The 22481-nt window shown below is 34.5% G+C and overlaps 1 protein-coding gene across 1 annotated transcript in view; it reads left to right on the forward strand.

The window, feature by feature from the left end:
• The first annotated feature begins 8905 nt into the window (after positions 1-8905).
• LOC134845606 (four and a half LIM domains protein 2-like) overlaps positions 8906-22481 on the forward strand; it is a 41552-nt gene continuing 27976 nt past the window's right edge. The window contains exons 1-3 of the mRNA XM_063862588.1: positions 8906-9130; positions 19877-20116; positions 21792-22112. Coding sequence (XP_063718658.1) covers positions 9113-9130; positions 19877-20116; positions 21792-22112 — 579 coding nt within the window. The 5' untranslated portion in view covers positions 8906-9112. The remainder of the gene's footprint in view (positions 9131-19876; positions 20117-21791; positions 22113-22481) is intronic.

The raw sequence follows: 22481 nt of genomic DNA on the forward strand, positions 1-22481 counted from the left end.
CCGTTTTTGGCATTTTGTGGAAGGTTTTCTACTCAAATTTTGTTTGTTCGGCGCCGCCTTTAGAAAAATTTTTTGAGTTTGGCAACCAACAATGGAAGTCGTACAAAAATAGAAAAGGAAGGACCCTTGAGAAAAACTTGTGAACCACAAATGATGAAGGAGAAGAAGATGGTCCCCTTGCCTGCCCCATCCCCTTGGCCTGCTACTCTAATTAAAGGAGACGAAATACCAATAACCGCGGTAAGAAATGTCTATTTTTGCAATTTTTTTTTCAATTCTTTACTCTTGCGCTAAGCAAGGGTATTTCGATCGGGTACTTGACTTTTTTCTGCAAATAAAATTAGGCACAGATTTCCCATGTGAAATTGTTACACGTGTTTTACTGGAGAGGCGAATGAAGTGGGTGCATGATAGGCATGGGCCTTGTGTTTCTGTTATGAGTTCCTTTTATAGTATTTTTTTACGAAATTTTTTGGTATCTGTTCGGCACTTGAATGTCGGCTTTAATTCTATCTGATATTTTCCTAAGGATTTTTTAATTCAAATTTGGTGTTTTTTTGTCAAATGGTTGAAGTTTTACAATATGTGTTGGAAACATCTAATGAGTTTCGCAGACCCTTTTTTTAAAGAATAAAAATTAACCATAAAAAATATTGCAATATTTTTTTTAGTTTGCACAACAACATTGCTTCAAACCTTTGATTTTTTTAATTGTTCAATCAGCTGTTTTTTTTGATAACTTCTCTGGTGTAAGTAATTAAATTTAAGTAATTGCATTTATTTTTTTTGTTTATTTTTCTGAAATTTTTCTTCAATAATTGATTCATTGCGTTCATTGTGTTCATTGCTTTTTAAAAAACGAGAACCAATCAAGTCTGAACTGCCAGCAAATCAGAAATTAACAAATTCAAACTTTTATTATTTTAAAATTTATCGTTATAAGAATTCATCGTTTTGCAATGTCAAGTTGAGTTGCTGTCTGCTAACTGTCCTAGTGCATTTGCTGGGTTTCTCCAATTTTGGGTAGTTTCAACGAAACAAAAAACTAGTAAAGTAGCCTTTTCTGTGTTCTGTTTGCGAAAGAAAAAATTTTTCGTCTAGCTAATTTGTGACCGGCTTTTAGGCGTTGATCCTTCTCCAAGTTGTTTCTAGGTTCAGGGACTTGAAACTTTTTAGTTTTTTCAATCAATTTTTTTTGGCTCACGAGTGGTCTACTCAAAGATTGTCGGCTCAGTTGCCACATCGTTGATTTTTTTTTCCTGTAAATGTTTTCCTGATTTTTCCATTCCTGTTTCCACATTCTTGTAGTTGAAAGTGCAAGTGTTGTTCATTCTATTCTCAGATGTGACTTAACACTGTAAAGATTTTAAACAAAATTTGTTTTTTTTCTGGTGAACCTGTGTTTGCTTCAAAATTGTCGGCTTTGTTTCCTCTTCGTAAGTTTTGCTCCGTTGCTAAATTAATACTCAAGGTTCTGGCATGTTATCCTAGACTGAACTTCTATCGAAGTTTACGAAAATTTAGTTTTTGGTAAAGCTAGTTTTTTCAACGTTTTCAACTTTTTTTATTTTTATTTTTAAGTTAGTTTTCAATAGCAAATGATGCGAAGCTCAGTTTTGCCTCTGTGTAAAAGTTTTGCTCAAAAGATTATATTTTTGCACGTAATTTTATATTATTTTGCTGTTTTTCAGAGTGTTTGAAAAAGTTTGTTATGAAAACCAAAACGAAGCGATGAAAAATTTTAGCCATTCAAAGTCAAACAATCGAAGGTGGTCTTCAACATTCCCGGATAGCTGAAAAATTGAGTTTATACGCCCCACCCAACCAAGCTTATATCCTCCACCCCACTGTTCAATTTACGTTAAACTTGGCCCTGCATGTAAAATGACTCTTCTGATTGGCTTAATGTTCGAGGTCAGAACCAAGTTACCATTTCCACCTTAGTGTGAGTCAGTGTTAACTTAATACTAGCAACAAAATTAACGAGGAAAACCAATGATAGACAAAATGACTAAGAAAACAAAAAAATGGTAAGAGAAAAAATATTTTGAGAAAATATAAAACATTTTTCAAATTTTTTTGCAGAATTTTTTTAAAAACTTTTGAAGATTTTTATTCCCCAACTCTCGCTGAAAAAATCCAACAAAAATAAAATTTACTTGTCAGAAACTAGGTTTTTGCGGCTTAAATAATACATAGATAGTCTGTTCTAATCCTGCTCGCTCTCGTTTTTGGAATTAGAGTAAAACAAATCTAAACTTCAGATCGGTTTTTCTCGACACCGAGAAAAAAATTTGTATCACGTCTACAAAGGCTTTAATATGATGTATCACTCAACCCAGTCCGATGATTAGTTGTGATGCCTGACTTCGCTAAAAAAAAAGTTGAAAATGGAAAAAACTAAAACACACGCGAATAGAAAGTTGCTCCCAATTTTCAATGGTCAGAACAATAAGCAATGAATCAAAAGTTTTCAAATCGAATAACAGCATTTCCAATATGCAAAACTGTTTTTTGTATAATAGGTTTGTTTTCATGGAACTAAATAGCGCTGAAATTTTTGCTTATTATCAGGGAAGAATTCTTTTGGTTTTCTGGGTACATTTTTTTTATTATTTCGGAGCAAACAATTTTTCGGCATTCCGGGAACATAAATATGGATCATATAACGATTCGTCACCGCATAATCTAAAAAAGAAAACACGTGAGTTCAATTTTAACCATTAATTTTGTTCCCGTAGGGTGCGCTATTTTTTACCGTAGGGAAGAAGACTTTCAAAGAGTTTCAAAAAAATTTTCGGCTACCGGATAGCCATTTTGTGTTTTTGGCAAAAAAGTAGTGTTTAATAGCTGATTTGAAAAGGGGTGGGCATATTGTGCCAAAAAACTACAAAAAGTGAGAGTTTATTGTTTTTGTCTCTACTGCAGTGGTTTTGCTCATATTTTCTCGTGTTTGCTCATATTTGCTCATATTTGTCGAAAAAAGTCGACAAAATTGTTGAATTATTTTTCGTAAACTCCCTTTCGCTTTTTATGATTTTTGCTAGAAAGTTTTAGGGGGAAATTGTTTCACTTTTTATAGATAAAAAGAAGGTCCGATAATATTAGAATTATTATTTTGCCTTTTGAGCAATTTAAATAGTTATCGGCTGTCCAGAATCAAAATTTTTTTCTGCTTTTTGAATATTCGGCTCTGTGATACCCATACTGGAGTTTCATGAATTATATTGGATATTCATTGCCTCGAAAAAAATCTTGAAAATCATCATTTATAATTGATTAGGAAAGGATTCTAATTTATTTTTAATCAAATCAAAAAAATCCGTTTTGATCAATTGTAGTCAAACATGATAGATTATAGTCAATTATAATAGATTATAATCCATTTTTTTCTGAACTTTTCCAAAAACTTCCTAGACAAAGCAGTATATTTGCAACATAACAGTTGCTTTTGTCTTGATACACGTTATAGATGAAACGAGATTCGATTTTGCTTTAAAAACTTCAAATTTCCGATTTCGTGTTTCACATTTTCCTTATTTTGTCTCCCTAATCCAATTTATCTCTCATCGCTGATGCTTGTCGTCCCTCCAGTGTACACTCCGCCTCGTTTGCATCGAATATTCTCCTTCTCCAGCTTAAGCCTCCTCGTTTGCATCACCACCCCTCCCACCGTTTACGAACCCCCCCCCCCCCCCCACCCCTAGCACCCCACCCCCCAGCACCCCACCCCCCAGCACCCCACCCCCCAGCACCCCACCCCCAGCCCCAGCCCTCCACCCCTCACCCGCCCCCCACTTTTAATGCTCCCGCATGGAGAGGGATAAACGTAAGAGATGATGTTAACAGGTGGTGTAAACGAGAGGTATGAGCCGGATTTGTAATCTAGGATGGAGTAAACTGGGGAAGGGGTAGGGAACTGGGGCTGTTTTGATTATTAACGAATAAACGATAGAGGGGTGGTAAAAGGGTGAGGGGGTTTAAACTGGGCTTGATTATAGCAGAAGTTGTTGAAAGTTTGCAAAACTATAGAGAATATAATCCATTACTACAGAGGCGGATTTAGGGGAAGGGGGGGCGGAATTTCCGACGCCCCCCCTCCCTCCTCAGGGATTCGACCCCCTGCCGACCCAAAGGGTCCCCCCTTTGATACTTTTTCAGAAATCCATTTTTGGCCGACCGACCCTAAAATTTTTCTAAAGTCGCCTTTGGCGCCAATATATACTAACTTTGAGGGGGAGCGCGCGCCAAAAAAACGCGATTTTTTTGTCAAAATTTTTCAAAAAGTGCCCAAAAACGGCTTTTTTGACTGTTTTTCAAAAATTTGCCTGCGGTGCAGAAAATTTTGCCAAAATAGGGGCAAAACAGTGCTTTGGGAGATTTGGGAGAGCTCGAAAAATCAATTTGGTCGACCTAAAAAAAAAAAAAGTCGTCAAAATTTTCAATTTTTTTTTGAAAATCCGCCTCCCCTCGAGAAGTTCCTTGATCCGCCCCTGATCCATTATAATCAATTATCATGGATTTTAAACGGATTATAATTCCTTATAATGGAACTTACTGGGTTGTTTTTTATCGCAATTTTTCGAATTTAATGAGATGAAATCAACTTCGTGGTCTTAATTTGTAAGAACAATGGATTATATGACAATACTTCAGTAAATATTTTTCCAATATAATCGATTTTTACTCATGAAAGTCCGGTGCGTTTATGTCATTAAAAATAAAAATTTGATTTTTTTCCCTAATTTGTGTTAAGATATTTCGTGCCTAAACAAACTTTGATTTCCTTAAGTTCAAAAAACTTCAAAACCTAAAAAACAACAGAAAATTTTGCTAACCAATCTTCTAGTGTGATATTCTGTTTAAAATGAAGAACTATGTTTTCCCTGGAAACACAAGCTGTGGTATTAACTTTATGCGAGCTTTGATCCTTTAAGTGTAATTCAATATAGAAGGCACCAAAAAAGCGACCTTGTGACAACCAAAAAGGAGGGCAAAATTGGGTGCTTTTGACAACAATGAAGAACAGAAAAAAATTTTAGATACAGACTTACAAATTGAGGTGTAATGTTGCCAAATATAAATGTTTCAAATATACATCAGATTCATGTTTCGCCAAACTTCAGTTAGTTCTAATTAGTTTCTTAACAACTATGCATAAAACAAATGATTGCACTATCACTCATAGCCAAGGCGTGTAATTTTTAACAAAATTGTTCATTAGAAATTTGAGTTGACTGTCTGGGAATGACAACGAAATAGTTACTCTGTACTAGTAATGAATTCCTTCAGTAATGAAAAATCGGCAGTTCCAAAATCAAAATATTATATTTTAAGGTATTTTAAAAAATACTAAATTTTAAAGTAAGTCAAAATTATGAATTAAGGGGAAAATAATAATGAAGAAATGTAAAAGTAAAGTACCGAAAATTGATTAAAAGATTTTAGCATAGACGAAAATCAGAAAATACAAGGCTAGCTGTTTGATAAAGAAGTAGCACAGAAAACTGACCACCATTACAAAAACACTAATTTCTTTTTTCGAATGGTGTCGCTTTGTGCTCGTGGTGTGATGAGAGCATCTGAAGAAAAAGTTAGAACGTAGGCACACACAATAAAACTACTACATTTGCTATATTCGGCAACATTTTTTCATAAAAAAAGAAACAAAAAATTTTACAAAATTTTTCAGTAATTGTGGTTTTTCATGAGTGGTTAGATGAGAGGACCTAACAAAGCCTATAATTTCGGAATATTCAGTGTTTAAACTGAGTTTGCATAATTGGCATCAATTTTCTTTGATAAAAGAATAAAGAAACGAAAAATTGAAAAAATTAATAAAACATTTTTTTTCAGAAAACTTTTTGGTTTTCTAATTACGGAATTAAGATTAAGAAAATGGAAACTGAACCAAATTGAGCGCCTCTACATTGACAACACTTCTTACATTACATACAAGGCAAATTCAGAGTTTCCTAAAACATCTCAAACGCTAATGTGTACACAATAGCTTGAATCTGGTAATTTGGGTACTTGAAACCGTTATCATTTGAAGCCTTGAACTGATTTTATCTACGGGGATAAGAAAAATTATCGCTCGGTTCCGGGATACAATATGAATTATTTAATTTTATAGAGAAAATAATTAATAAATTTGGGCATAAAATTTGGATACCGATAAAATAGTACAAAGAATGTCGGCTGTTTTGCAAGTAGCAGAGAACATTCTGACCACACAACACAAGTTGAAAATTGAAACATTTTACAAAAAACTTCCAAAATAAATTTTCTAAACTTTTCAAATTATTTTTAGTTTAAGAGCTTTGCCTAACTGAAAAAAAATTGGGGCGGAAAAAAATCATAGCTCTTTTCCACTCGGGGAGGGGGGATATCAGAATTAAAATTATCTCAATCATCAGAAACAAATTGTACTTGCATGCAACTGAATCATCGATGGATCATATTTTGCCAGTTCAAACAAAAAAACTCAGCCCAGTAAAAAAGCTATTACAGAATATAATTACTTTGAAGGCAAAATTCGCAACGAAAAACAAAGTTGAGAAAAATTTTTTGATATCTTCTTATCCTACATCCAATTTAAAAATTTACCTCAATTTCCAGTGCAAATTAATCTAACATCTTTCATTTTGAGTTTTTTTATATAAAACTAAGTAGTTTTTCAAACATCTGAAAAATAAAAAAGTGTGTATATGATATATTTAGACAAACATTGTGTAAAAACTACTTGATTGTGCTATTTCGTGTATTTACGTGCTGTTTGACTTAAAGTCCTTTAATGAAATTTTTGTTGATTTTTTTTTGTTTTTGGCTCCTTAAAACTTCGGTTTTTTGCAAAAATCGGCAGTAAGTTAGTACTAGAGCCTTGTATATGAAGTTCGAATTTAAAGTGCAATCTGATCGGTCGAAAATTCGACTAACTTAATCTACAGACGAGCACGCCATTTACTAAAAAACGGTATTGTTAAGTAGATCCCAAATTTCCAGCTTCATTTATCTCTACGAAATTCTGCTCCGGCTGCTTCATTGCGCAATGGGACAGCACAATGGTGCAAATTGTTTTTTTTTCTATCTCATGGAAAAATTGGTGGCCTGGTCATGTGGCATCATATCAAAACTTTGTGACAGTTGTGACTTGGACTTCAAAAAAAATTTTTTTTAAAATATACGGGTCGAGAAAATGATTATGTTTGTTTCGATTTATAGAAAAAAATTTCACAAAATTTGATGACACTGACAACCAAGCGCGGATCTAGGAATTTCTCAAGGGAGAGGGCGGATTTTCAAAAAAATTTCAAAATTTTGTCGACTTTTTTTTCAGGCCGACCAAATAGAAATTCTGAGCTCTCCGAAACGACAATAAAGACCCTAATTTGACCTAATTTTCTGCGCCGCAGGCAATGTTTTAAAAAAAGGCCAAAAAAAGGCGTTTTTAGGCACTTTTTGGAAAATCTCGAGCAAAAAAAATCACATTTTTCGACGCCCCCCCCCCCTCAAAATTAGTACAGATCAGCGCCGAAAGCAACTTTAGAAAATTTTCAAGGTCAGTCAGCCAAAAATGGATATTTCAAAATAGAACAAAGGGTGGGCCCTTTGGGTCGGCAGGGGTCGAACACCTGAGGAGGAAAAATGTCCGCCCCCCCCCCCCCGCCCCTTTAATCCGCTACTGCTGACAACTCAATTTAAATAAATGAAAAAATTCTTTTTTTTTGCTACATTTGGAAATTGCTAGCTTATTTTTGATTTTTCTATCTAAATTATGGATACTATAGTTTTTCGGACCTTCTGTGCTTCTTGCACTACCATTGGTTGTTTGCTTTGATATTTTCAAATATAATGAGACATCATTGTTCTGATCATTGACAAGAGTTTGAGGAAAGCGTTATACAAGTCAAATTTGTGCCATTTAAAAACAATATTTTCTATAGCTATCAGATGGAAAAATCTAAAGTTGAACTTTTACGACAGTGTTATCAGATAATTAATTGGTCGGAACAATTTGCTTGTATCTTTGTTTGAATTTATGTCTTAAAATCTATATTCGCATTTGATACAAATTGTGTTTTTCCTATTTTGAGAAGTTTAGGTGTAAGTTGTCGATCAAACTTGAAGATAGCCGCCTATCACAAAAAACTCCAAATCATTTAAAGCTTTTTTGGGGCAACTGCCTAGCGGGCTGTGTGTATGCATGCGTAGCAAAGATTGTTTGCTTCTTACACGAACCCTTCTTGGTTGTCTTTGCGTGTAAAGCTGTTTTTGCCCCCAAAAAACGTTTATTTAAAGATCTTTCAAAAAAAGTGATCTTTAAAGGAGGTTATCTTTCAAGATCTTGCAAGATAACCTCCCTTGATCGACTAGGGAAAGCGGTCAAAAGAAATTTTTTGTGTGTTTTTTTGCGCCTCAGACTTTATTTGCCTAACATCGACCATTTCTCAAGTTCCATAAAAATATAGAAAATAAGCTTTCTAATGGCACAGTAGAGTGTTCATTTTTTGCCCATTTATCAAAGTCAATGCGAGAAATCCGCTAAACAATGCCAGATGATCTGGAAAGATTATGCCGACGGCCAAAGTTTCAGTTTATTTTCCACGTCAAACTTTTAGTGCCACGAAATTTCTGGATGAATTTGTCTTTATCTTCTAAATTTGAAGTTTTATCTGAAATCCGTGTATATGAGAGGGCACCTAAGTCTCTGCTGGTTAAACTTCATCTGTTCGAGCACAAAAATATGCACCACAGGTTCATGATTTAGATTCAGCTTGAGTTGATTTTATTCAAGCATGTTAATTTTAATTGGACCTGGTAAAACGGACGAACGCGATAAAAGCGTATTTTGCTTAGTAATTTATTTAAGATTTTTTTTTGTGGTCGTCGGTATTTTAACTATAAAATCAGTGAACGTTTACTGAATAATTTACTGAGGCCACACGAAGCTTCTCAGCATCATAAAAATTTGGCCGCTGTTTTCTGATTTTATCATCAAACCTGTGCTTCATTCGCCAGAAAGACTCTTTGCATTTGGTGCACGACTTTACTGCGAGTTCTTAAACGAGACCATTGAAAACTTTATTAGCGATTAATTTTAATTGACAATATGAGTTCCAGAGCTGGGGTAAGATTTTTTCGTAATAACTCAAAAAGAATCTCTTTAACTATCCCCCCTTGGTACCTAGTGACGAAATTCCACCACCCACCCTTAAAAAACTAATTAAACGGTAAAGCATATGTGAATTTTGTACCTAAAATGTTCTCCTACCCCCCCCCCCCCCTCCTTGAATAGTTAAAGAGATCCCATAAAAAACCCATTAACTCTTTTTTTCATAACTCCATAACATTTAATCAGAACTTGAACTTCGATTACGTTCACTCGAAGCAGAAATGTCAAAAACTTGCGATGGCTGGACATTATGTGTTTCCTCCTACAGCACAACTAAATCATATAGTTGGAAAAAATCATTGCCAAAAATTAACCCTTTTCTCGCGCAGTTTTAAAGCATACCAATAGTCGGGCGGAAAAATATAGCGATCATAGAGTTTTTGTTACTGAAACCCTTGTGGCTTGTAACCATATAGAGATTTGAGACACAAATCTTTTATTTATTTTCCGAGGTCTTGAAATTTTAATCAAGGTCTTTTTTTAACTTGAATCAATGTAACTGGTATTGGAAAAAAAACACATTCGAAATATATAGCAACTCAATGCATATACCAGGTGTTAGGCCAGTGAATCGGTAAATCAGTTGACCAAAAACACTAACATTACTATGGGAAACCGAAAATGCTTAAGTATCACTCAAATTCTTCACAAATTAAATTGAAGACTCTTTACTAAGCGCTCATTGCTGGTTGAATGCTTAGTAATTTTATCCTAAATTATAAGTCTCACCTTAGATCGTCAAATTGTCTTGACAAAAAGTAGAGTAGAAACAATAGTTAGAAAAGGTATGAATTAATTAGTTGGTTAATTACAAAGCACTGGGTTATTAGATTATATAAATGAATCGAACAGCTTAAAGAAATATACCTATGAGGGGAGGTTGAGCTAATCTTATGTTGTTCATCAATTTTTTATCTTCTTACTAAGATCGGTGGCTGATTAGTATGTATGGTTGCCCTTGATTTTGTCCAAGTCAGCATTTCTGGTTGGGTCGTCTGAATCGTCTTGCCGTAGTCCTTTGGGTACTTGTAGTCCAGACTTCCTCGGGGGTGCGTATCTCGATTATTTCGATTTATAATTTTTCGAATCAAACTTAAATTGAGAATTTATTCTCTTTTTATAAATGAAAAGGGCTAGATTAATTTTAGTGTTAGGGCAGAAAAGAAAAATTATTTATTTTTAAAAGATCTGACTGAAGAGAAATGACTCGCTGCTGACTGAGCAAAATGAAACACTGAAGATTTCAGGCCAGTCCTTTTGCTCATAAGCATAAACCGGCGGCTGATTCAATCTTTAATTTTTCAGGTTTCACCTGCTCCTTTGTTCTCCCTTTCTTATAAGGGAATATTCAACTAGTTTTTATTTGATTTTTTCAAATCAAATATCTTCAACTTATTAGTCCCCTTTGATAAAAACCGCAGCCTTCAGTTTGTCTGATTAAAAATTCATATTACTCTCTCTGATGCATCATATTGCAGGTGCATCTCTGCTTAATCAAAGCAAGGAGAATTTCAGTGCAGCCGGCAAGACTGCGAAATGTTTATCCAGTTTGTTTCAAGTTAAGTTAAAAGGGACGTATTAATAATCGCCGCCCTTTTCAAATATTGAGTATGAAAAAATGAGAAAACTTGGACAAGTATTCAAAAAGGAGTGGATTTTCAAAACAAGATTTTATAGTCCTAATAAGAGTAAATCAGTCAATATCTGATTTAGTGAAAAGAGGCTTTAATTTAAATGGCACGCTCCAATTTAGAATTGGGTCGTTAAATAAACAATTAAGACAATGGTCTTTTGTGTGTGTGTAGTATTTTGCAATACTACAACTCACCCCTTTTTTTAGAAAATTAAGCTGTTCGATTCTTACAGTTACCATGGTGAAAATTTAAACACTTTACTGGTTAAATACTATAGTTAAAAAATTTAAAAAGAACATCAAATGAAAAATTTGAAAAGATAGGTTAGGTTTTATCTAGAGCTTCCTTCCGGCTTCTAGCTCCACATTGTATGATCTGAGGATCGCTATCTTCCTCTGTGAAGCCTCAAGTTTTTGTTGCAACTTCACGATTTTCTTCTTTTTAATTTTGTTTTTGATTCGTAGTCTGCTCATTCCGTCCGTAAGTTGTTGAATGTCGTCCTGTTCTTCCTGCCTGTTTTTTATATGGTTCGGAAAAGCAGTTATTCCCTCGAACGGGATGGTGACTTGCGTGCCTCCTGCCTTGAGGATGTAGCCGTGTTCCTCCCTCTTCTTTAATTTCCAGAAGTTGTTTTCGTTCTTTATAACCACTTCTGGCTGGGTTATGAAGTCGATAGGCATCATCGCCTTTTCCATTGTCATTGAATTGACGACTTCAAGGAACGATGGCAGTTTCCATCTGTTATAATTTTCCTTTATTGAGTACTTTAAACTCGTTATATATTTTGGATTTTCCGTATCCAATTTGGTTTCTCTGCACTTCTGCAGTTCCAATCTTTGGGTTAAATTGGGAAAATTGCGAGGATTCCTATTTAACCCGTCGTCCATTGACAAAGATTGTACTGCTACAGGTTTTCGTTGTTTCTTCCTGCGAGGCAGCTTTCTTTTAAACTCCTCTGGTGCTGGGTCTGAATTTCTGCAGTTCCAGTTTAAAATTGGGTCGTATTCCATTTGCTAAACATCAATAAAAAATGACCAAATTTTCAAAATCCCGAATTACATTCGGATATTAGGGCTAATTATCAAATGTTTGAACAATGAAGGACAAAGTGTAAAATTGTATATATATAAAAGGTGGAAAATATAATCTTGTGGTTTCACACAAACCCACTACGGAAAACAAATGAAGAAAGACGATCATGGTGTTTATTAACCACAGGAATACAAATGAAGAAAGACGATCATGGTGTTTATTAACCACAGGAATAAAGCATTTTCCGACACTGAGTTAAGCTCAGATATTAAACTTATGTAGTTAAAGCAAAAATGGAAATTTTAGGCATTAATTAACCCCTAATATAAAAGTATGTCCACCTGGTTGTCATAACCAGCAATTTTTGTTACATTTTTTGATAGAAAAAACAAAAGATTTAAATTAGAATCAAATCAAAATGAAATATCGTAGAAAAGGCAAATTAAACAGACAATTTGCAAACTGTATAGTTTTCAAAAAGATAAGTTTATTAGTTTATCTTTGGTTTTAATCCTCTGCATCAATCCATGTTCACATCTTTAGTACAGAAAGTCATCCTGAACTTTATGATGCAAAAATTTAACGTAAACAATCTTAAGGATGATGTGGTCCAATTTTCAAAGTGTTGCTTCTGAAAATTTGTTGTTTTTAAGGGTTTAAATGCCTGCATGTTGTGGATTTTGGGCTACCGAATTGATATTTTGGCCAAATTGTGAGGAGTGAATCATAAGAGTCTCAAAGGCTGCATACAGCCACCAACAAGCACTTGCGTTGTTGAAAGAATATGGTACCATAATTTTAAAAAGGCTACATGAAGCCACCAACAAATGCTGGCATAAATCTGCGGCGGGTCGGGTCGAAAAACGTTGTTCGCCCATTTTTTGATAAAGAATATTGATGAAAATTTTTATCAATGTGTTGAGAAGAAAGGAGGTGATATCTCCCTTTTTGATGAATTTCTTCTAGTTTGCATTTTGTAACTTGAAAACTACAAAGATGATAAATATTGTCATCGGTCCCTACTTGGGCCCTAAGAGGAATCCGATGGTGCAAATTAACTTCGCAGAATGAGTTTGTTACAATCTTACATTGGCTAGTTCTTTCATCAAAGGTTTCACTCTATTAATTCTCGTTATTGCACGTAGGGTAATTTGACATTCCCTTAAGTTTAATACTGAATTTTCAGTTAATAAAACCGCCTGAAAATGAATTCATTATAGACTCGTAACACTGTAATATTTGAAACTCCTGGCCTTTTGCAGTTTTTTTGCAAATATATTGAAGTCGAAAAACTTTTTTTTGTCTGAGCCATTGGCTTCCGATCCCTCTATCTTTATTTGATTCTGAGGATGGTCCAAAATTGTAAGCGTACTTGACTGTTTTCGATCTCGGTTAAGAATTAAATCCGTGTTCATGCATTTTGGCATAACCTTTTGGGTGTCATACAGAACAGCTATTCATTGTAGTACATTTGTAGGATAATTTTTGTAATCTAATTTTTTAGTAATTTTAAACAAAGTTTACTGCCCAGTATACAAAACGCTAGGTGAATTTCACAAACTTAAAGCGTTATAAAATCTTTAATGAAAACTTCACATTTATAAATATTTCAAAACAGGAAGAAATGGGTTTATTTTATTTCTATGTTTTCAAACGTTTGGCCTATTACACCTTTGTTTATATCTACTTTTGATAATCTGGAGTTTTTAAGTACGATAGGCATTGACTTAATTTCATTCCTACAATAAGTGCTTTTTGCATTAATGCCTTTTTGTTCTAAGGACTTATCAATTCTAAACGATGTTCCTGCTTTGAAAACTATGCCTGCTGGAGAAACTGAAATTACGCGGGATGATTTTGGTGCAATAGTTATATTTTTATCAAGAAGTACATTTTGATAAAAACTTAGATATGGATAACTTTTGCTTCTTATAATAATGATAGGAACTGTTATATATGGGTATTTTTTTAATTCTAAGTTCAAATTTGGAAAGTTTATTGATTTAATGTTGTGACAAATGAAATCCATTCCTAATATATTTAGATCGCAGCAATTCTTGGCTGAAATCCATGCTTTAATTTTTACCGGATTATCAGAGTTTGTACCAAAAGTTGATTCAAAATTAGTATAACCTATAAGTTTAAGTTTTTCTCCATTCACAGCAACTGTGTTTGATCTAGATTTATTCAACTGTAGAGGCTGTATTTTACAAAATTGTTCATAACTGTCAAAATTAATAAGCGAACATGTTGCTCCAGTGTCTAGTAGAAATTGAGTTTCCAGACCGTTATTTTTATTTTTGTCTCCGACGGGATGTTGGTATAAATTAATATATAATTGTATTTTTGGTTCAGACGGAGACTGATCTAGTTTAAATTAGCAAGTTCACACTCATTGTCGGTATAGTCTCCTGGAATGTCATCATCACTAAAGTTGTGGATCTGGTAAGGTGAATGATAATCGTTATTTTCGTTGAAGTGTTTCTTACTGTTCGACCTGTCACGCGATTGAGAACTTTCATTGAAGTTTGACAAGTGCCTGAACTCTTGCTGAGAGTTTATGTCATTGAAATTGTTGTCTACTCTTGACCTACTTTTGCTATAGTTATGGTAACTTCTGTTTGAGTTCTCTCTTAATTGAAGCGAGTCATAATTTTGCTCCTGTTGATCGTTATATTTAAAGCAATGGCTTATCGTATGGCCTGACATGCAACACCAGTTGCAAAACATTGGGTTGTTTTGTTTGTTTCTTTGCTCATGTGGATTATAAGCTGCGTTTATTTTATGATCTTTCATTAGTCCTGTTAACTCTTTAAGTTGATCCTTTATTCCCTCTATTTCCAATTTATTATCTATGCTACTGGATGCTGTTCCGATAAAATCTCTACTTATTGCAAAACTTAAGTCTTTTGTAGCAATATGATCTTTTAATTGCTGCCAAGTTGCGGGTGGATTCTCAATTAGGAATTGATGCGCCTTTTGTTTTAAGCCTAGCGGGCTTAAGCCGCGTACAAAAAATTCCATTTTCTTTGCTGTTCTTTGATCATCATTAAAAGTTGGATTAGGCCATCCACGGTCTACTGCGGTGCTTAATCTATGTATGTAGCTTTTAATGAATTCATCAGGTTGTCTTTTTATGTTTTCTGCTTCTATTCGTCTCCTATATTTATCCTTATCATCAGTGAATCTATCTATGAATTGATCTCTTATATCATTCCAAGGTAAGTTTGCTGCTAATCCCTGATACCATTGAGCGGCTGGACCTCTTAATATTGAACCAAATAAGGCTCTTTGTCTGTTATCATATGCGTCTTGTTCGTCACCTGCATCTCCTGGTCTAGTGCCTAGGGAAAATGCTATCTTTTTCTCTACTATATCAAGAAAATCTCTTGCATCTTCATTCGGGTCTAAGCCGGTAAACTTTTCGAGAGCTAAATCTGGGTATGCTACTACATTTGCCATTTTTGTTTAATTCACTCAATGTTTTGTTAACAATATATAAAGGGTTTTGGATGTGTTGTGTACTGATCAATTGTTCGGACTGAAATAATTGTATTTAAGTTACAATGAAGTTTGCTGGGTTCAATGAATACGAATTTTTGTTAGATAGATCAATAGTGCTATGGGGCTGATTAAGCTTTTTTAAGATGGAAGTTATCTCTGGGGTATTGCTGCTGGAAAGAATGGTTAATTCGTGAATATTTTTGTGTGGGTGTTTGGACAAAATTGTGATTTGATCTTTTTGGATATTGGTGATATACCAAATAATTTTTGTGGATTTATTTTAATTTTAGTTTTAAATGAAATGCTGTTGTATTTACTTGATAAAAGTTGGTCATAGCATTTTACATCATTTTAGGGACATAAATATTTATTTAGGGAATGATAAACAATATAAAGTATATTTAAATTTTTCTTATGAACTTGTTATGATTTATTTTTTGTTAAGGAAAAATTTGTGTTGTTAATAAAAAATGATTAAAATACAAGTAGTTTTGTGCTTGGGTATATCATGATATCAAAAAGCAATCGGGAGTGAAGCAATTAATCGTACTTGCGGTATATAAATTATCTTATTTGGTATTTTTATTTGCTTAAGAATTGTGTCAATTTCTGGAGTGTATCGTCAAAAAAAGACGTATAATTCGTGTTTATCGTCGTTAGGGTGTTTTGCTAGTATACTAATATGATCTTTTTCAGTGTTAGTGATTTACCATATGATGTTAGAGACTTTATTTCCTAATTTGAGTTTTAAATTTATTGTACTGACGTCAATTTTAAAATTTGTTGACATTAATTTTTACGATGTTTGTTTTCTTTTTCTTGAGCTAAGTTGTACTATTTGATTAGTATGTTTTAGAGTAATGAAAACCTCTTAGGAATTATTAAATATTAACAAAGGTTATTAATAAGTAATAAGATAAGGAAATAAAAAAATTTCTTTGGAAAAAAAATTTTTCTAAAATTTTTTCTAAGTTTTTCAAGTATTGTATTCGCTGAAACTTTAACTGAAACCTGAAACTTTGTTCAAGTGAAGTTTTGTTGATGCTATGGTATGGTTAACAATATAACTATATGCCTTTATTGGTTATTATTGGTTCAAAACTTAATTTTTTGGTTAAAAATTTTTAGAAAATTTTTTGACTGAAACGATAATCTGAAACCTGAAACTATGGTAGCTGAAGTTGAATTTTTTTAATCTTAAAATTTTCTATACGCTGTATGATATCTGGTTTTCGCTTTACCTTGCAAAAAAGTTCGAGAAAACCGAATTTTTTGATATCTTAAACTTAGTTTTTGAAAACTCAAACCTAAAACTCTTAAACTCTCTCAAACTCGGTGCATGAAAATAAAAAGTTGGTTTTTGATAGCTGGTTTAGTGTAAATTAGAATTTTGAACAGGTTTGTAACTTCAAAATCAAAATTTGTTTGCGGAAACCTAAGTTTTTGGGGCTGAAACTACGATTTCTAGAACTGAAACTATGGTTTGACCACTTGGTTTTAGAGTTTTGAGATTGAAAATTTAGGTTGGTCTCTCTGATTTATTTCTATTCCAGCAATAAAATTGCCAAAAAGATGAAAATTTTAGCCTAAAACGAGGATTTTAGTTTTCTGAAACTATAAGTTTGAGGGCTCAAACTAACACCTTCTAGAAGTTTTTTGAGTTTAAAAATTTGTTAGTGCATTAAGTATTCCTATTATCTTTCAATATTTCACAAAAATTTCACTTGGGAAGCAAGATTTTTGGTTCTGAAACCAAAAACACCAATTCTGAAACGTACGTTTCAGCCTTAGGAACCAAAATTTAAAATTGGTTTGGTGGGTTTTAACACCGTTAGTTTTCTCTAGAAAGACAAAATTCGGCGTTCGGAGCTCAATTTTGAGACCAAAAACTCAATTTTTGTGTTCTGAAACCTGAAACTAACAAAAACGTACCATTTAAGACCAGGTTTTTGACTTATGGTATCCAAATTTGGGTTTGACTAGTTCAACTTTTGCTGTTTTACCCGAATCCGTTTACAGAAACTTAAAATTTTGACCGGAAACTATACTTATTTTAACTGAAACGTTTGACCCTTTAACTGAAACCTAGACTGAAACCAAAAATTTTGGCTGGTAAAAATCAATTTTTTATTGCTTATGCTATCATATGAAACCTATTTTATCAATATAAAATGGATGTGTCAGTGTTTTAAACTTAGTTTTTGTTGTAAAACCTGATATTTTTGTGCTGAAACTAAAACTTGGTGTTTGGTGTTATGTGGTTAACGTTTAAGATTGGTTTTAGTGCGTAATCTTATTGTTAATTAGGTGTATATTTAAACTGTGTCAAAAAAAACTAATGATTTATCAAAAAACACTCAAATCCGTTCCTTCCTTTTTGGTTTTTGTTATTTTCTTCCTTAGTTTCAGTAATTGGTAGCTTTACTGATGGATGATTTAGGTTTAAGTTACGTTAAGGTGTTTAGAATTAAAATAAGTTTAAGAAAATTTGAGGATAAGCCTCGAGAATTGATGAAGGATTAGGATAAATAGCAACAAGCGTGGATGGTTTGAGATAATGTGATGAAGAAATCCATTTATCATACAATTTAGAGTACTCTTAGATCGCACATATGACCACTTAACCCCCTCGAAAAAAGAATTGAAGATATTTAATAAGTTTTTGAGCACTTTAGTTTAATACAGAATTTCGTTAATTTTAGTGATGATAACTTTAAACTGAAGATTCGGCAAAAGTTTAGTGGATTACTGGACAAAACGGGTATATCTTACTAGCGGACTTAGGCAGAGAACGATTCTTTCAGAAAATTTATATATTATTATAATAATAGATAATAGTTAAGTTCATGAGCTAATGTCAGTTAGAAAGCCGTCTAATAGACCTCGAGATGGAGGGATATCGTGGGCGACTGCTAGCGCAGGGGATGCATTTCGCAAGAACCCTACCAGGAATATCTGTCAAGTAGAAGACAATGAAATTGTGTTTCTATCGAAAGATACCCATTGTCTCTGGCTTTTTGAGGTTGGAAACTAATCTGACAAATACTCACAGATCCTAAGAATAATATATTTTTATAATTTTAAAAGCTGTTTCTAGTTTGTTGGAAAAAGAATTTCTTAAGGAGTAGTTCTCTGCTGCGGTCGCACCAGTTTTACTAAGCGCTCATTGCTGGTTGAATGCTTAGTAATTTTATCCTAAATTATAAGTCTCACCTTAGATCGTCAAATTGTCTTGACAAAAAGTAGAGTAGAAACAATAGTTAGAAAAGGTATGAATTAATTAGTTGGTTAATTACAAAGCACTGGGTTATTAGATTATATAAACGAATCGAACAGCTTAAAGAAATATACCTATGAGGGGAGGTTGAGCTAATCTTATGTTGTTCATCAATTTTTTATCTTCTTACTAAGATCGGTGGCTGATTAGTATGTATGGTTGCCCTTGATTTTGTCCAAGTCAGCATTTCTGGTTGGGTCGTCTGAATCGTCTTGCCGTAGTCCTTTGGGTACTTGTAGTCCAGACTTCCTCGGGGGTGCGTATCTCGATTATTTCGATTTATAATTTTTCGAATCAAACTTAAATTGAGAATTTATTCTCTTTTTATAAATGAAAAGGGCTAGATTAATTTTAGTGTTAGGGCAGAAAAGAAAAATTATTTATTTTTAAAAGATCTGACTGAAGAGAAATGACTCGCTGCTGACTGAGCAAAATGAAACACTGAAGATTTCAGGCCAGTCCTTTTGCTCATAAGCATAAACCGGCGGCTGATTCAATCTTTAATTTTTCAGGTTTCACCTGCTCCTTTGTTCTCCCTTTCTTATAAGGGAATATTCAACTAGTTTTTATTTGATTTTTTCAAATCAAATATCTTCAACTTATTAGTCCCCTTTGATAAAAACCGCAGCCTTCAGTTTGTCTGATTAAAAATTCATATTACTCTCTCTGATGCATCATATTGCAGGTGCATCTCTGCTTAATCAAAGCAAGGAGAATTTCAGTGCAGCCGGCAAGACTGCGAAATGTTTATCCAGTTTGTTTCAAGTTAAGTTAAAAGGGACGTATTAATAATCGCCGCCCTTTTCAAATATTGAGTATGAAAAAATGAGAAAACTTGGACAAGTATTCAAAAAGGAGTGGATTTTCAAAACAAGATTTTATAGTCCTAATAAGAGTAAATCAGTCAATATCTGATTTAGTGAAAAGAGGCTTTAATTTAAATGGCACGCTCCAATTTAGAATTGGGTCGTTAAATAAACAATTAAGACAATGGTCTTTTGTGTGTGTGTAGTATTTTGCAATACTACAACTCAGATTTGCGCAATATAAGTACATTTTTGACACAACAAAAATGAGCCCTTAAGCATTCATAAAATTTTGTTCCAGCCCTAGAAAACTTCATTTTATGAATATTGTCGAAGTTAAAGTAATTATTACGTGATTCGAATTACTCACGCGTCTATTCAGTGAGCGCCACCGAACCCAACTCAAAGTGTTCTTCATGAATTTCTAAATAGCGTAAAACTGTTGTAGCGCAGAGCAGGACGTGCACAGGAGGTGGACGCTGACATACCATCATCTGGAACCACCACCGACGTCTCGGAACCCAACTCCGCCTCGAACTCCCGGAGGTCTCGGAGGAACCGAGAGGGTGCTTCAGAAGAGAACTATGACCTTTCTTCAGCGACTTTGAATGCGAAGGCCGACAGCCTGGAGCAAGCAGCGGAGCGGGCGGAAGTAGCGGTGGCACTCGGAAGGATAGGAACCCGTTTCGTAAGTCTGTTTTTTTTCCGGACGTTGAGTGCTGTTTTTTTAACGTACTTGAGCTTTTTTCTCATTTTGTAAGTTTTTTCTTGCATCGTGAGCAGTAGCGGAGGAGGGCGTAGGGGGGGGGGGGGGGAGGGCGGACGCTTTCCTTCCTCAGGGTTTCGAACCCCTGTCGACCCAAAGGGTCCCCTTTGTACTATTTTGAGATATCCATTTTTGGCTGATTGACCTTAAATTTTTTCTAAATGCGCCTTCGGTGGTAGTCTATACTAATTTTGAGGGGGGAGCGCGCGCCGAAAAACGTGATTTTTTTGGTCGAAATTTTTCGAAAAGTGACTAAAAACGCCTTTTTTGGCCTTTTTTGAGAAATTTGCCTGCGGCGCAGAAAACTTGGTCTAATTAGGGTCTTTATAGTGGTTTGGGAGAGCTCAGAAAATCAATTTGGTCGACTTAAAAAAAAACAAAGATCGATAAAAAAATAACAAAAAATTAAAAATTTGCCCCCCCCCCCACTCGTGAAATTCTTAGATCCGCGCCTGGCCGTGAGTATATTTTTACCCGTTTCGCGAGTCTGTTTTCTCCTTTTAGTGGTTTTTTTTTCTTATTTCGTGACTCGAGACGTTAGTGAGACGTTAGTGAAATGCACGATATTATAAAAAAAAACTACCAGTGCTGTACACTAAGTACACTAACATACACCACTGCTGTACACTAATAAAACAACTACCAAAATTTTCTAGGGGGGCGAATTTCAAAAAAAGGAAGTTTTGTCGACCTTTTTTAGGTCGACCAATTTGATTTTCCAAGCTCTCTCAAAAAAAAACCACTGGCAAAATAAAAAAAAAACAGGCTTAAAATAAAATGATGTTTTGAGCACTTTTAAAAAAAATTGACCAAAAAACTGCATTTTTCGAAGCGTGCTGCACAAATTTAGATGTATTGGGGCCGAAGGCTCCTTCAAAAAAGTTTTGATGCTGACCAGCCAAAAAAAGATCTCGTAAAATTATATCAAAGGGTGACTGACCCTTTGGTAAAATTTGGCAACCGGAATTGAAGAAAACGTATGAAGAAAACGTAAACGAACGAACGAATGACTTCCCTCAGGGCTTCGACCCCCTGAATATTCAAAGGGAACTATTTTAAGATTCTTTTTTTGGCTGCCTGGTCCTGAAAGTTTTCTAACGGCACCCTTGGCACCAAAAAATAGGAGGGAGGGGTGGTAAAACTGTCCAAAAACTTTTTTAGCGTTTTTAGCCTGTTTTTTCAAAAAATTGCATGCGGCGCAAAAAACTTGGCCAAAATTTGTCTTTTTAGTGATTTGGGAGAGCTCGGAAAATCAATTTGGTCGACCTTAAAAAAGGAAAAAATTTCGACAAAGTTTTTGAAAAATGTTTGAAAGGCCGTGGAGAAAATCCTAGATCCGCCCCTGTTATGTCCATAATGTTAATGACCTTTCATTCGTCGATATGCTACGTGTACTAAAATGTAACTTATCTCAAAATTTTAAAAGAGTCTTTGGCGCTGAATTCTCGTGAGTTCCTGAATTGCTGAATATTCTGTATTCTGAAGTAACAAGGCTCAATTAACGTCAAATATGTCAAAAGTTAAATTAAAAATCTTTCAAAAAGGGTTGCTCCTTAATTTTGAAATTACGAAAGTCTTGTTGATGGTTGATTTACAGCGAAATCAAAAACGAAGTCAAGCCACAAAGCCGAGCGGCGAAGATGACGACATGGTTGTTCTTGACGACGACCAAGGTCCTGGACTTCAAAGCGGAAACACCGACATGTTTGACCTTGACAAGATGGACTCCAGCGGCAAAGGTCAACCGGGGTCAAACAATAACTCGGAAGATGATTTCTGCTGCTGGAAGTGTAACAGGAGTTTGCTAGGGTACAGATTCGTGAACAAGGATGCTAATTCATACTGTGTGAACTGCTATCATGAGCTGTTCGCGAACACGTGCGAATCATGTAACGACACTATTACTGTTGACGATCAGGTAAAGTATGATCACTCTAAATTCAGATCCAGCTATTAATAATAGAGACACAACACACAAGGCTTCAAGTTATTGAAGTGATTGAACTGCTGATTATATTCATGTGTTGTTTCGTCTCCGCCTCTCAATCGAAAGGTCGTATGTTCGAGGCCCTCGTTGCTTGACACAACCCAGCTGAGAAAAATAACAAAAAAATGCATATATGTCTAACAGTTTTTCAGATCTGTATGCATTTTTTTTGCTATTTTTCTGAACTGGTTAATGTTGCCTCACGCTCAAGCAACGAGCACAAATTATGTTGGCGTCGAGCTTTTCCAATGAGAGGCATAGACGTAATCACCTCCCCAGCGCTCCACAGAAACATTTACC

This window comes from Symsagittifera roscoffensis, chromosome 5 (assembly GCF_963678635.1).
Source record: "Symsagittifera roscoffensis chromosome 5, txSymRosc1.1, whole genome shotgun sequence".
In the NCBI taxonomy this organism is placed as follows: Eukaryota; Metazoa; Xenacoelomorpha; order Acoela; family Convolutidae; genus Symsagittifera; species Symsagittifera roscoffensis.